Below are 14,565 nucleotides of genomic sequence, written 5' to 3' on the forward strand. Positions count from 1 at the left end.
TTATTCAGCATCATTAAGATCTTTCTAAGATGAGCATCAAATTAAATTGCTTGTAAATTTAATTTATGATATTACTATTGTAGTTCAGTCTTGAGTCTTTCAAGACCGAAAAATCATTTCGCCACGCAATTTTAAAAGATTACATATATAGTATATAAATTCACACGAAATTATTGAAGCCTAAGATCCAGCTTGATTGTTAAAGGTCTTTATTCCTTACTTGTTGTGTAATCACATTTATGATCCTTAGAAAGTCTTAGTTTAAAATAATTTTATTTTCTCTAGGTTACTACAACGAAGATAAAGCTTAAACAATCTATCTTTATATATTATTTTTCTCATTTTTCGATTCTAGATTGAAGTATATATATATATATATATAATTAAGAAACACTCTACATCGAGCTATATATCCTGCGTACGTGTACAACTATCTATAATATTAATTTTAGAATCAATAATTAAATTTATTCAGCGCATGTAATGATAATATAATAATGATATAATAAAAATAATAATAATAATAATAATGATGACAGATCATTATGTACTAGGGATGAGAAAATTCAACGCCGCAGAAAATTAATAGCGTTCGCAAATATCGAAGTAACAACAAAATAAAAGGGATGATGATAATTAAGTTGATAGTCAAATCGATAAATTTGCTGGAAAGTATAGCTAAGTGCTATTATTCGCGACAATACTGAGCGTAAATTAAATAGTAATGGAAACATAGATAGAACGTTATCGTTTAAAAATGTTAATAATAATAATAATAAAATAATAATAAGAATGATAATACGCAACATATTAACTTATGATTGACAGTGCGCGACAGGTACTGTTATCCTCGAGTATTTTGTTTCGAGGTGTAAATCCAGGAAAAACCGTGCTGGTCCTCCTTTTCTCAGTCCTTCGCTGTACAAGTACATTATATGTACGTTACTGTCGTAAGCAAGATACTGACAATTGCGGATTAACTGGTACCCGTTTCCGCCGTCGTAATGAAGATTATTTACAATAGGGATGAGCGTCTCACGGCGGGTGGCGTCATCGCCCACGCCGAGGCAACCGCGGACTTAAAAACGAATACATATACATGAGTGAATATATATGAGAATTAAATATATCAGTAATCTGCCTAAGAGTCTTATACGGCGTGTATTTACATTACATTCGATTGAGATTGTCAAATCCTCTCAGCGCGTTAACCATCGGGCGGATACGTTTCGTACGACGAGACGGATCTAATTCAATTTTAAATACAATAAATTTTCCTATATTCTTAATTATATGATACAATTATCTTTATATTTTTAATCGGGACCCCACTTAGGACTATCAATGATCCAAAAAAATGTGATAAAATAACATAAATAACAAAAAAAATCTTATTCGATCAAAGTGGTAAAATAACATTCAAGATCCAGCTGAAGTTTTAATATGATCGCTTCTGCATATTGAAGTTGTCAGAGCGAGTTACTGGAAATCATATTTGCCAGAACTTAAATACGCATACACGAATGTTAAAATAAATCCTTTTCAATCCGAATGCATTTTTATTCTTATTATTAAGATTACGTCTTTCAATCTAAAAATAACATCAGCTTTCTTATGTCTTGTGAATACTTCTCAATTCAAAATTCTGAATAGAAAAGGTAATTGTTCAATCCAATCCAGTTGAATCCAACTGAATCCAACTGAATCCAATTGAATCATTGAATCCAATTTAATCCAATTGAATAAAAAAAGTTGTTATTTAAAATACGCATTCGGATAGATAAAATTTCAATCTATTTTAATTCATTCTCGTTTACTGGGTAGTAGAGATGCATCGGATATCCGGGTAACATCCGGTATTATCCAGTACTGTTTTACTATCCGACTGAATAGCTGGATATCAGTATCCGGTAATATATCCGGTTGAAATTTTACATTGAAAGTTTGCATCATTAATGCAGAATTTTATTCTTTTCAGCTGAACTTCTTGCACAGTTCATCTTTCTCTTTTTTTTTTCACGTTGGAAAGATAAAGAAAATTATTATTGTTTTTTTTCCCGGATATCAGATATCGAATCAGATATTCAATATCACATTCTTTTTGGATATCCGATATTCAGTAATTTTATGATTCGGTGCACCCCACTGGGCAATTTCCATCAATTTTCGCCTATTTCAGATATTTATAATCTACATTTCTGACAAGTTGCAGATAATATGTATAATCTTTAATTTCAATTTCTTAATGTTCTCTATAAAAATAGATAATTTATAAAGCATTTACGAAGCACTTTCTCGCGCTCGCTCAAAAGTCGAAGAATTATGCTTTCGAGGTCATCGTGTATTCGCGGCCCTTTCTAACCTTTTGATAACGCGCACTGCCACGGGGACAACGTGAATAAGCCTATGTACATATATACATCATTTACTCTATAATAAATGACCTATAGTACAAATAAATACAAGGAAGAAGAGTGAGTAATGAAAATGGAGATAGCGCTATAAGATACAATTTGTTTAAAGATATAATTACTCAATTCTTATGCCAACAAATGAGATAGAAACCAGCAGGCATATTAGAAAATGTTGCGTAAAAAGAGAATTGTGTTTCACGATCGCGTTTGCAAATGTTAATCTTTTTTGGTCTCCCGAGAAATTAGCTTATTGCTCGCTGATCTATTGTCTTTGATCATCCCAAGATCATCCCTTAGAACCTGAGAGCCATTCTATTTTCGTGAAAAGAGAAATCGAGCAGAATATATCGGTCGCCCGATTAAAATGTACTGCCATCTTAGAATTGCACGAAATCCCGTTTTGTGTGTGTGTGTGTGTGTGTGTGTGTGTGTGTGCGCGTGTGTGCGTGTGTGTGTGCGTGTGTGCGTGTGTGTGTGCGTGCGTGTGTGTGCGTGTACGTGTGCGTGTATCCGTGCATGTATATATGTATATAGGGTGTGCATGCCCTCTTACCCTTACTTATTCCCTACCTAATCCTGAAAGAGAGAAAAGAAAAAAAACCACAAGCGCACAAGAGAGCGGAAAAGCGAAATCTGTGCGTGGAGGAGCGAGTGGATTGTCTTGTTACTTTTATCATATCACAGATTACCCAAAGTGCACTTCGGTTGGGAACTTACTATAAGTATTGTATATATGTATGTATGTATGTATGTATATATGTATATATGTACACTACCGGCGTTTAGAAAAATAATTAAAAAATGAGGATAATAAAAACTGCAGTTTTATCTAAAACGATATCGGCGTATCGTGCCGCTGTAACAAATGTTTACTTGGAACATCTCTATCAAAATCAAAAGTTAATTTTAACATCGATTCTTGATGATAAAATCGTCGATTGCATTCGCGGCGTGAAGAGTTCATTTTTAATTATTCTGATTATTCACTATGACACCGGTAGCGCGGAGCTCTATTTCTACGATGATACGGTGCAAAGTCACTTCGCCGATCGTGATCTAGCCCCGTTTTTCGCGATACCCGACGTTCGAGCAACGCGGATTCCTTCGATTCTGGTGCCCCGATCAATCGATGACAATAAAGTGAAGGCCGCGATCGAAGGAAATCCCTGGCGATCGCGACGTCAAGAATCCCATTTCGCCCATCGAGTCGAAAAATAACGTAACTCGCCGTACATCTCTGAGAAAAAAAAAATCTTCCGTGTGATCGCATTCTTCTCCCGCCTCGACACGCTCGCCGAGGATAATCAGCATTCCTGAAACGTTCTATCCGAGTCTTTGGGTCTGCTCGATGTCGCGCGCGCCTCTTAGTCCACAATATTAATATTTATCAGCTAAGCACTATATATGAGATTGTATCAGAATATGTGTGTATGTGTGCGTATGTCCCATGCATCCTCCTGTAATCTATTATCAGTTCTAGAATTTCTTTAAATTAATCTGTTAAAATTATAACTATAAGAAGAACTATAAGAAGTTTTAAAGACATTTAAGAAAGTAATTCGAGACACTGTCCCCAATGAGAATGGGTAGAAGCGAAATTTTATAGCGTCGCAACACGCAAGTCTGAAAGTTCTTCAGAACGCTCTTCTGACAGAACGTTAGAGTTTGAGCGTCCGACGTGCTGTCATCATTAGAACTCGGAAGTGCGTTATTAATAAAGTTTAATAAAATTAAAAGTTAATTAAAAGTAGCGTCTTGTCAAATGCTACAATTAACGCTATAACAATGTTTTTCTTTGAACTTTGTCTTTCTTCTCTGAAAAACGGTAATCTCTTCCTTCTGAACTGGGAAGAAAGAAACAATGAACGAACAAGCTTAAAATATTTCATTTTCATCGTATCGGCGAGAAACTTAAGAGAAATATCGTGTACATGACTTTGCGATCATTGTAGCAACAGTCGAAGATTATCTATTACTTTTATTCTTCTTTCGCCTCTTTTCCATCATGTCCTCTGCCTCTTCTACCCGAATTTAAAAGCGGCAGGAACCAAATGATCATAAATCCCATGAAATCCCTCAATTGGATCCTGTCGTCGAACTTCGATGTTTATTCCAGTGTCACCGCAATGGGAGCCACTTGCAGGTACTTTACGCGCGAAATGTTATTCCTTTCGTCAGCCTGATTGAAAAATGAACGCATGATCAATCGGCATTTTTTTCTCTTCTTTTCTACTTCTTTCTATCTTTATCTCCTTTCCTCTCCCGGATTTTCGTTCTCAACGGATTTAGAAGCTGGTCTGTTGATGTGCTGCATCGCTGCTCTTCGAGACCGTTTCTCGTCGCTCCGCAAGGCCACAGCTGTCCATATTCCGTGAGTCCCGTTGTAACAGGCCACCCTGAAAAGTTACATCAACAAGAATAATTTTGTGTTCTTGTATACTACGCTGTGTATTTTGTTTTGTTCGTTCAAGCCTTTCTATATCAGACCATTGGTTAATCAATGCGCTATTTATATTTTACCTATACGAATATCAACATTTTACTCGTATCTATCGGAGAGCGACGAGAAACTCAAAGAGCAGCGATGCGGCACATCAACCAGCTTCTAAATCTATTGAGAACGAGAATCCGGGAGAGGAAAGGAGATAAAGATAGAAAGAAGCAAAAAAGAGAGAAAAGGAAAGATGCCGATTGATCATGCATTCATCTTTCAATCAGGCTGACGAAAGGAATAACGTTTCGCGCGTAAAGTACCTGCAAGTCGCTCCCATTGCGGTGACACTGAAATAAACATCGAAGTTTGACGACAGGATCCAATTGAGGAATCTCATGGGATCTGATTCATCATTTGGTTCCTGCCGCCTTTAAATTCACACGTAGAAGAGGCAGAGGACATGATAGAAAAGAGGAAAGAAGAATAAAAGTAATAGATAATCTTCGATTGTTGCTACGATGATCGCGAAGTCATGTACATGATATTTCTCTTAAGTTTCTCGCCGATATGATGAAAATGAAATATTTTAAGCTTGTTTGTTCATTGTTTCTTTCTTCCTAGTTTAGAAGGAAGAGATTACCGTTTTTCGGAGAAGAAAGACAAAGTTCGAAGAAAAACACTGTTGTAGCGTTAATTGTAGCATTTGATAAGACGCTACTTTTAATTAACTTTTAATTTTATTAAACTTTATTAACAACGCACCCATTCTCGGGGACAGTGTCTCGAATTACTTTCTTAAATGTCTTTAAATGTGTTCTTGTATACCGCGCTGTGTATTTTGTTTTGTTCGTTTAAGCCTTTCTATATCAGATCGTTGGTTAATTAATACGCTAACTATATTTTACCTACACGAATATCAACATTTTACTATCGTGTCTATGCGGAGGTGTCTGTGCCGACCTGGAGCAACATATTGGCGAAGTTACTATTGGTGAACTTGAAGTGCCGCTTGTCGTAAAACTTCAATAACGCCGGACTATAAGGATGCTGCTCCTTCAAATGAAGATAATGCACCTCCGGCTCGTGCGTCGTGTGTCCACATTCCTCACAGACATACATCTATCAAACAGATACATCGCATGCAGATAACAAATTAAAATATATATTTACAAATATATATATATATGGAGGATATCTATATATAGAGAGAATAATAGATGCAAAATATTACTTTGATGTTTCAATCTTAGAAAGTTAATTTACCTTAGCGCGACGCTCTTTATATGCATACTGATGTTGAACGCCATGCACCTTCTGGCCGTGACTCTCCAGCGAGCAGCGTTGCGTGAAACTCTTCTCGCAAAGGAAGCACTTGTAAGGTCGCACACCTGTATGCGTCCGCGTATGCCTCTTAAGGTCAAATGTATCGTTGAAGCCCTTCCCGCAGAACGTACACAAATAACGCTTCACGTCACTATGACACTTCATGTGACGATTAAGAAGTCGCTGAAGACTGAAGTTCTTGCTGCACACGCGGCAGGTAAAGCGATTGGGATCATCGTCCTGTTGAGCAAAGAGTCAAAGAGTTATCAGAATGCTATAACGACTTCTTGCAATCTTGCGGCATCGACTCGCGATTCGATACGATGAATTCGTTATGTCACAGCCATGTCTCTAGTAACGAAGATTGCGCAGAGCTAACGCACAAAGCAGCATTACCTTGCCAGGCGGAGTGCGATTAGCTCTTTCTTCATCCCGAGTAGCTGCGGCCTGCCTCTGACCCTCGATGGCTAAAGGATTCTTTATGCCATGACCACCATTAACAAATTCTAGCTGACAATCGCTCGGTAAACCCAGCTACGATGAGAATATACGTTAATTCTCGCTGTGTTTTTCGTGACGATCAGAAGATGACATCGGATGAAGCACTCAAATTGACTGAGCATTGCATAATATGAGAATGGGAATTAACATTCCACTTATCATCTTTACATATCGATCTCACGTAAGAATTTGTGTATCGATCTACAATTTTGCTTGAACAATTCAATTAAAAATTCAAGGAACTCATAAATTATATCACGAACGACATTATTTCTAAGTGTCGTTAAAACTCAATTCCGGGAGGTAATTTAATATTGTGAAACGAAAATATATGCTTTTGCCTGGATCAATTTGGGTTGCTTACCCTTTGTTGAAGTACACCGACCCGTTGCGAGAGCGGCGGTTCGCCTACCGATCCAGCAGCTTGAGTTGCGACGGTGGTGGGTGATACAACTGCTATGCGTGGACTGTGCGCGTGTTCTCCCAGTCCGCATGACGGTGAGGTACCAGATGAGGCTCCATCCAAGGAACAGCTCGCAGTGCCAGGGCTGGGTAAGCTTCCGCCTACGCTGCTACCGGAGTCTATCTCTAAACCTTCGAGATTAAGTAACCGAACCGTTAGCGCGGTATTAATCCTTAGTCCTAGATCAACGAATTAAAAATCTTCCGTTAGAAATCTAAGAATCTTCCGCGACAAATTGTACTACTTTTTACAATTTCTATATTTTCAAATATTATAATATCATTGTATGTCTCACACATAAAACATTTATATTATGTTATACATTAAATTGATAATTTTAGAGATATTACTATCTACGTACAAACTTATTTGTGTAAAAATATCAACGTTCATTCAGTAATAATTATACAAAAATATAAAAACAATCATGATAATTTGTTACCGTTATTGAAATTCAATCCGGGACTCAGAAGACTTTGATGCTGTTGCTGCTGCTGTTGCTGTTGCTGCTGTTGCTGTTGCTGCTGGTGCGGTGAGCTAGCTTGCTGCTTCTGCTGATGTAACTGCACCTGAATTTGTAACTGCTGATCCTGCTGATGTTGATGATTCTGATTGACATGTAACGCAAGCTCTGGACGTTCCTTTTGAAGCGACTGATAACTCGTCTCGCCGGCTGCGTAACTCAATCCCGCCAACTTGGATGCGTTAAAATGTTGCGGAGTTGTATAGTGTCTGAGAAAAAGGGCACGCGATCTATCATCAATATGTTATTTTATTCAATTTATATTGCAATTGAAATTTACAAATGGCATATTTATATGGAGATACTTGGGTTTTAAATTCAACTACGATGAAAGCAAACAGCGAATGGCAGAGATAGTATTAATTAAATCAACGAGCGCGCGAGTAGTTCCTCACGCTAGTTGAGCATGAGCTCACCTCGTGTCAAAGCCTCTAGTCAAGGCCATGCTATGCTCGGGGAAAGGATCGACGCTAGGCTCAACGGGAGTGGTCATCTGACCGGCGTCCTGACCGATTCCACTGCTGCCAGTCGATGCGGGCGAGTGTAGTGATTCTTCCAAGAGATCGCTGCCACCATCTTCGGTCTGCAACCTGGGCAATAGAAGGTCCGCCGCGTCGCTGAGAGTTTCGAGAAGTGCCGTGTGATCAGACGGCGAGTTGAAGGTCAAGGTCGCTGCAGTGAACTGCAATGGATCCACTACCATGGTACCAGTCACCATATCCACCATCATTCCAGTATCGGTGACGTCGTAGGTGCCATATTGAGAAGGAAGCAGGTCGTTCGGCTGAATTTTATAGCCCGCTAGTTCTTCCTCCTCTTCCTTAAACGTCAAACCGTAGGAGGCGCAAACATTTGCGCAAACATTCTGAAGAAGAGAGTATTGCTTGCCCTCCTGTGCATTATACTGCGCGTGCTGTGAGTTGTCCTGTTGACCGGTATCGCATTCAATCCCAACGGCCGTCAATGGTGTGAGATACGCATTTCCTGAATAACGACACAGATAATTGAAAATCCAACAATAAAGATCCATGAATCTTAATAAATTTAACAAATTTGTATACATATACATAACGTATTCTTTCAAATTTTCTACTGAAAGGATAATAACATCTTGACAATTGATGCATTATTCCCGGATTTCAGAGAATGAGTATTGTGATAATTTGATTAATTGAAATAAAATATAATCTATTGTACATCGTTTTGTTTTTTCATAATGTATCGTCATTAATAAAAGAGTTATTGCTTAACAAAATAAAAGAAACTTATGCCACACTAAGAGTAACATCGAAAAAATTATACATGCAACAGAATAACATCTTACAATTAGATTTGCCAAAAAAAGTGATACCTTGCAATTTTAAATTCTGCAATAATGTTTGCATCATAGAGACTAGATGTCTGAAGATAAATATCACAATAATTTAATAATATCTTAAAAGGCAATATATATTCCTGTATAAATAATAGCAAAAACAAAAACAAATAAATAGCAAAAAAATAAAACTGTAATAGCAGCAAAAAATAATGTACAAGATAACTTGACACACGATGCGTCCAAGTGTAGGACATACTATTACAATTTTGTAAGACATAAATAACCGAATTGCTCAACCGCACGGTAAACACTCAAGTCAGAACTGATCACAGTCGGCCACAATCACAATTATTTGAACAAAAGATGTAAACAATATCACGATCTGTTCAGATGTGTCGCTCTGTTATCCGTTTCGATGATTTCCTTTAGACAAGATAAATATTACTGCCTGACTTCAAATACAAAGAATTATATATGTCATAATAAATTTAATTCTAAAATTTAGTTGATTTAGCTAACAATTTAATTGTACAAAACAAATGGCTAGAAATAACTACTATTTCTTGTTAATTAGTCAATTAATTAATACGTCTTTAATCAGACGTAATAAAAAAAAGCGTTGTGTCTGCAACGATCAAAAATGTAATGTTAATCGTTAATGTTCTAACAATAGAATTGATTTAACAATAACGAACCGCGTATCATTAAAAAGATTTCATAGCGGCGAGATATCGAGTCAAGAGTCGACTGAAAATCATTCACGTTTTTCTGACGTGAAGGAAATGAGTAAAATGAAAAAAGCAAAGGTAAGACGCGCTTATACTTATTATTAATTTACCTTGAGAACTGTTATACTGATTGGCGAAGTTCGCGAGATTATTGCCGCCCTTCAAGGATTCGTAGAACGGTGGCAGAGAGCCCGTCGGCGGCGAACTCGGTCCATAGTTGCCACGACCTCCATTTCCTCCGGGGGGCATGCCGCCTGCACCCGCACCCCCGCCTAAAGCACCACCACCGCCACTGCCTCCGCTGCCGAGAATCGTCCCGTTTCCGCATCCTCCACCGATCATAGCACCACCGCTGCCGCTGCCGCCGCCGTTCGACGAGGGTGAGGAATTGTTGGCACCGCCACCACCACCGCCGGAAGAACCACCTGAATTCGACGATCTGCCATGGCCTGCAGCCGCTTGTACCACCTGGGATCCAGACAGTTTGACAGCCAGCAAAGACCTTGCAATCGAGGTGCTGGAGCTGCGTGCTGCCATCGCACCATCACGACACTTCTCTTCATCTTCCTCCTTTCGCTTCGGCACTGCATAATCTATGGGCTGCTCCTGAAATTATTATTAATATTATTATTAATATTATTATTAATATTATTATTGATATTATTGCTTACGTGCATTAATATATTAATTGTTTCCTTTTCGATTGTTATAAAAATACCGAAGTCTATATTTTCCTTTTGATTTTCACTCTCACATTTTTTCGTCGCTTCTCTGTCTATCTCTCTCTCTTTATCTGTTTTTTTGAACTATTGTACCAACCTCTAGATGGCACAATGATAGGAGTATGTATTCATCGAAATAGAATCGGTTGTTATTTTCTCAAAAGAGCATACAATGAGGTGTTAAGTTGTTAAGAAAAAAAAAAATTTTATTAGTATAAGAGATAAAAATATAATTTAATAAGAAAATTTAGGAAAAAATTGAAAAGTTAATTTACAGACATAATTGCAAGAAAATTGAATACACACTTGATGATTTAAATGCATATATAAGTTAAAGATTTTCTATCCAAGGTTAAAATATAAAATATATAAAAAGACATCTCATACTTTATTTTATTGCATATGTAATAAAATTATAGCACGCGCGCGCGCGCGCGCGTGTGTGTGTGTGTGTGTGTGTGTGTGTGTGTTTTAATGTACTTCTAAAAATTTGGTTCATTAAATGTGCCATTAAATTGAAAAAATTAAACAATGTTGCGCAAGATGTATGAATGTAATTTCTTAGATGAACATTTTTCAAAACAAAACATTATATCCGAATACACAATTCTTCACTTTCGATATAAAATCGAAATTCTGTTCCTAAGGAGAGAGGAAGAGAGAGAGAGAGAGAGAGAGAGAGATTTTCTTTTCTCTTTTCCTTCTCGTATAACGTATACTCGCGAAATTACTGTGAATTACTGTGCACATTTTCATAGAAATTACAAGCTTTCGTTACTTCGTACTTTGATATGAAAAACAACAGCATACAAAATCGCAAGAAATTGCTCGGCAGACCGCAAGTTAAGTAATGTTACGCATAATACCATGCAAAATTTTCTTCGCCCTTCTTTATCCGCTTTGTCGTTATACATAATGTATGAGGCATTGCAAGGAAGTTAACGAAATCCTGTCGAAATTAACGAAGCATAACTGAATCAGCCTAATAATAGACTTCTGTTCCCTCGGATGTACTTAAATATCTTATACGTATATTCATATTTTTATTGTTGTTAAAATTCGTTATTTTTCAATAACTGAAGAAATATATGAAATGTTTTAATTGCATACAATGCAAAATCATTGCTGTAGTTATCCGACGAACATATATCGATTACTATCCAGACAACAAAAAGTACAGAGTCAAAACATAGGACATTCGAAAGATGGGTGACCTTAGTTAGAAAAATGCATAAATGCACGATTATTCACTGTTCTAGCACTAGTTTTAAAGTCTCCTTGGACATCATTTCTCATTTATGCTGCTTGGTTTACCTGTTCTGGTTCTGGAGCTTGTATTGGATCAATTCTTTCGATCTCGATCTTGTTTTCTTCTTTCCTAGAAGTACCTTGGGATGGCACCCTCTGGATAACGGAAACCCTTGTTGGTGGTTCAACACGGGGTGCTTTCGGTGGTGTTTGCGGCCTGGGCAATGCAACCTTCTCTGACTTTGACAGGAACTGTGGTGGATCATCCGAGGCTATCGGTGGGCTACTGTATTCTTTCCGCTCCGCCCTGGTGAGCACATGACGTCTACTACCATACGGCACGTCACCGCCGAGGATGCTGGAGATAAACCGTCTTGGAGGCGGACTGGTAGCATTACTTGTCACCGGATGTGGAGGTGATGGTGATGGTGCCGGACTGCTGCTGCGAAAGGATTCCGGAGATGTTGCACGATCATCATCAGTTTTGTCTCGATCTATTGACAAAAAAAGAGAAAAATGTTCCATTATATTCCAGCATTATGATGAACTATTATTTACTAAAAATCTTGAGACAGTTTGTCCCAATTGTAAAGAACTGTATCGAATTAAAGAAAAAAATTTCTACGAATCTGTTTTTTGTTGAGCTGAATACGACAAACTGAATTCTTTTATATATTATTATTTAATTTGATTTAATGGATTGGAAAATTTTATTAAAGATTCACATACACATCTCCTTCATTAATAAAATATACTATTACGACAGTTGAGAGGTCTGGTGTTTTACCTATGAGTAATTTATTGATTGACAAGGAAGTCTTCGATACATCGACATACATATTCCAATAAAAGAACTAATTTGTTATTATTAGCATCCTGTTGATATCATCTGTCGATGATCCATATTTATAAATTCGATTTAAATTTATATTGACTGAACTTGTATTGATTGATCTTTGGTCAGTATGAAGTAAATTCATCATAATCTAAATAAAAAATCCTATAGAAAACACTGCAGAAAGCAATATGACACAAAGGCTTTTTCTGAAAAACATGAGACCTTGCTCTTTTTAGTTCCGACCTTACAATTTTCTTCGGTACGGCATAAACTGAGAATTTCAACAAACTTCTCATTCCAAGGCTCGCACAATTTAACACTTAACACGCGATACGGATTTACGACTCATACGAACGGCGACATCGACACAAGGTGAGACAGGAATTAAATCTCGATACGTATGCGAGCCGATCGGGACTCGGCAGTCGGCATACGTAATGCACGGACGAGGCAATGACGACGACGACGACGATCATAACCGTCAGTTGGCGGTTGGCCCGCTGCTCTCCGTGTCTGAATTTATGAGCAACCTTGAGGATTCGCAGGTACCGTATAGTGGCTACGGCCATTTCGCCGTACGTTCGTCCTTCGCACGCATACGTGATCTCCCACTTTTCTCCTCGAGCATGTCTCAGAGTACGCGGACAAGTAACTGTCTTTAATTAGCGAGCGATAACCAATTGCGGTACCGATCACCTCCTCCCGTTGTTATTTCTTTCAAGAGAAACGAACGGATATTGAGAGCGATATTACAAGATTTCCCACGATAAAATGATTTCCTAAAGTGATGGATTTATGGATGCAAAATCGTCATATCATAGAATATCAATATTTTTTCCAATCAATATTTCTATAAAAATTTAGCGACATTATTTTTTTATTATATATTTATTACTTTATTTATGTAGATAATTTTGCATTAGAAAGAGTATTATTGATGTAAAAATCAATTATAAGATATCGGTTTTGCATCAATAAAATCATGTCCACCATGTACCATGTAGAATTGAATAAATAAGGACCTGAGAAATAAAGTAATAAATATATAATAAATACAGTAAATGAGCGATGTCGCTAACTTTTTATCGTCGGCAATATTGATTATTATTTAATAATAATAACTTTATAATTTTATTTAATAATAATAACTTTATAATTTTTTTTCGTCGCAACGCAGTACAGTGCTTTTACACAATTTTAAAGATAATCTATTATTGGATGTGCGACGCACGCGATCTCTCGACTTTCGAGACTTATCAAGTGCTTTTCGACGAGCACGAGGACACTGTGTAATCACATTGTTAGAGCGACAACCAGGAAATTATCTGCGCGAGGACGCGGTGTTTTACTCTGAGGTCATTTTGGAAAATATATTGAAAGAAGAAAAGTCTCTTCGCCTATAATCTTCGGGGATACCAATATTACATACTCGACATTCTTCCGTTTGCAAAAAAAAATATTATTTAATTTTATTTGCAATTAACATTTTTTACGTGCTTGAAATTATTAAAAAAAAGTAATATATATAAATGCCACACACAAAATATCTTAATGTTACAAAAATCACTAGGAATATGCGGGTAAGTTAAGAAGTAAGTCGCTTCTGTAAACAAAGCTCAAAGCACCCCGAAATGCAGAGTGGTCGAAATAGAGAAATTTAAATCCCTATGTCCGCGGTGTCCTCGAGGAGGATGATCTTTTCTGAATCTTCTCGAAAGACTCTCTTGTCCCTGAGCTCGAAATCAACCGCAGGCTATCCCGACCTCAAAATTATGAGTTAGACGAGGTGCCTAACGACATCTTTTGCGCAATCGCTTGCGTCACGACCTGAACCCCTGAAGGTAACAGCCATGGCGAAGGCATCAAAATGGCGGTTCCGTTCGGGCAATCTTCGGTGGAAAGAATCACACCGCGTGCATGCGTGCATGAGTTCCTCTGACCAAATCCCCCCTAACAGGTTCGGCTGTGCTATAAATACCTGCGGCGCAATCGTCGTGACCGGGGTACCGATGTACGCCTCTGCCTATCTTCGACTCTCTCTCTCTCTCTCTCT

At 37.6% G+C, this 14,565-nt stretch overlaps 1 protein-coding gene across 1 annotated transcript in view; it reads right to left on the bottom strand.

The window, feature by feature from the left end:
• Window positions 1–4,699: 4,699 nt before the first annotated feature.
• The window catches only part of LOC105618254 (protein ovo), a 25,253-nt gene continuing 15,387 nt past the window's right edge, over window positions 4,700–14,565 (bottom strand). Inside the window, exons 2-10 of the mRNA XM_012199794.1 lie at window positions 11,741–12,168; window positions 9,815–10,310; window positions 8,075–8,642; window positions 7,578–7,867; window positions 7,037–7,314; window positions 6,568–6,705; window positions 6,112–6,411; window positions 5,809–5,967; window positions 4,700–4,810 (exon numbers count right to left, since the gene is read on the bottom strand). Coding sequence (XP_012055184.1) covers window positions 4,700–4,810; window positions 5,809–5,967; window positions 6,112–6,411; window positions 6,568–6,705; window positions 7,037–7,314; window positions 7,578–7,867; window positions 8,075–8,642; window positions 9,815–10,310; window positions 11,741–12,168 — 2,768 coding nt within the window. The remainder of the gene's footprint in view (window positions 4,811–5,808; window positions 5,968–6,111; window positions 6,412–6,567; window positions 6,706–7,036; window positions 7,315–7,577; window positions 7,868–8,074; window positions 8,643–9,814; window positions 10,311–11,740; window positions 12,169–14,565) is intronic.

The sequence above is a fragment of the Atta cephalotes genome (assembly GCF_000143395.1).
Source record: "Atta cephalotes unplaced genomic scaffold scaffold00016, whole genome shotgun sequence".
Lineage (NCBI taxonomy): Eukaryota > Metazoa > Arthropoda > Insecta > Hymenoptera > Formicidae > Atta > Atta cephalotes.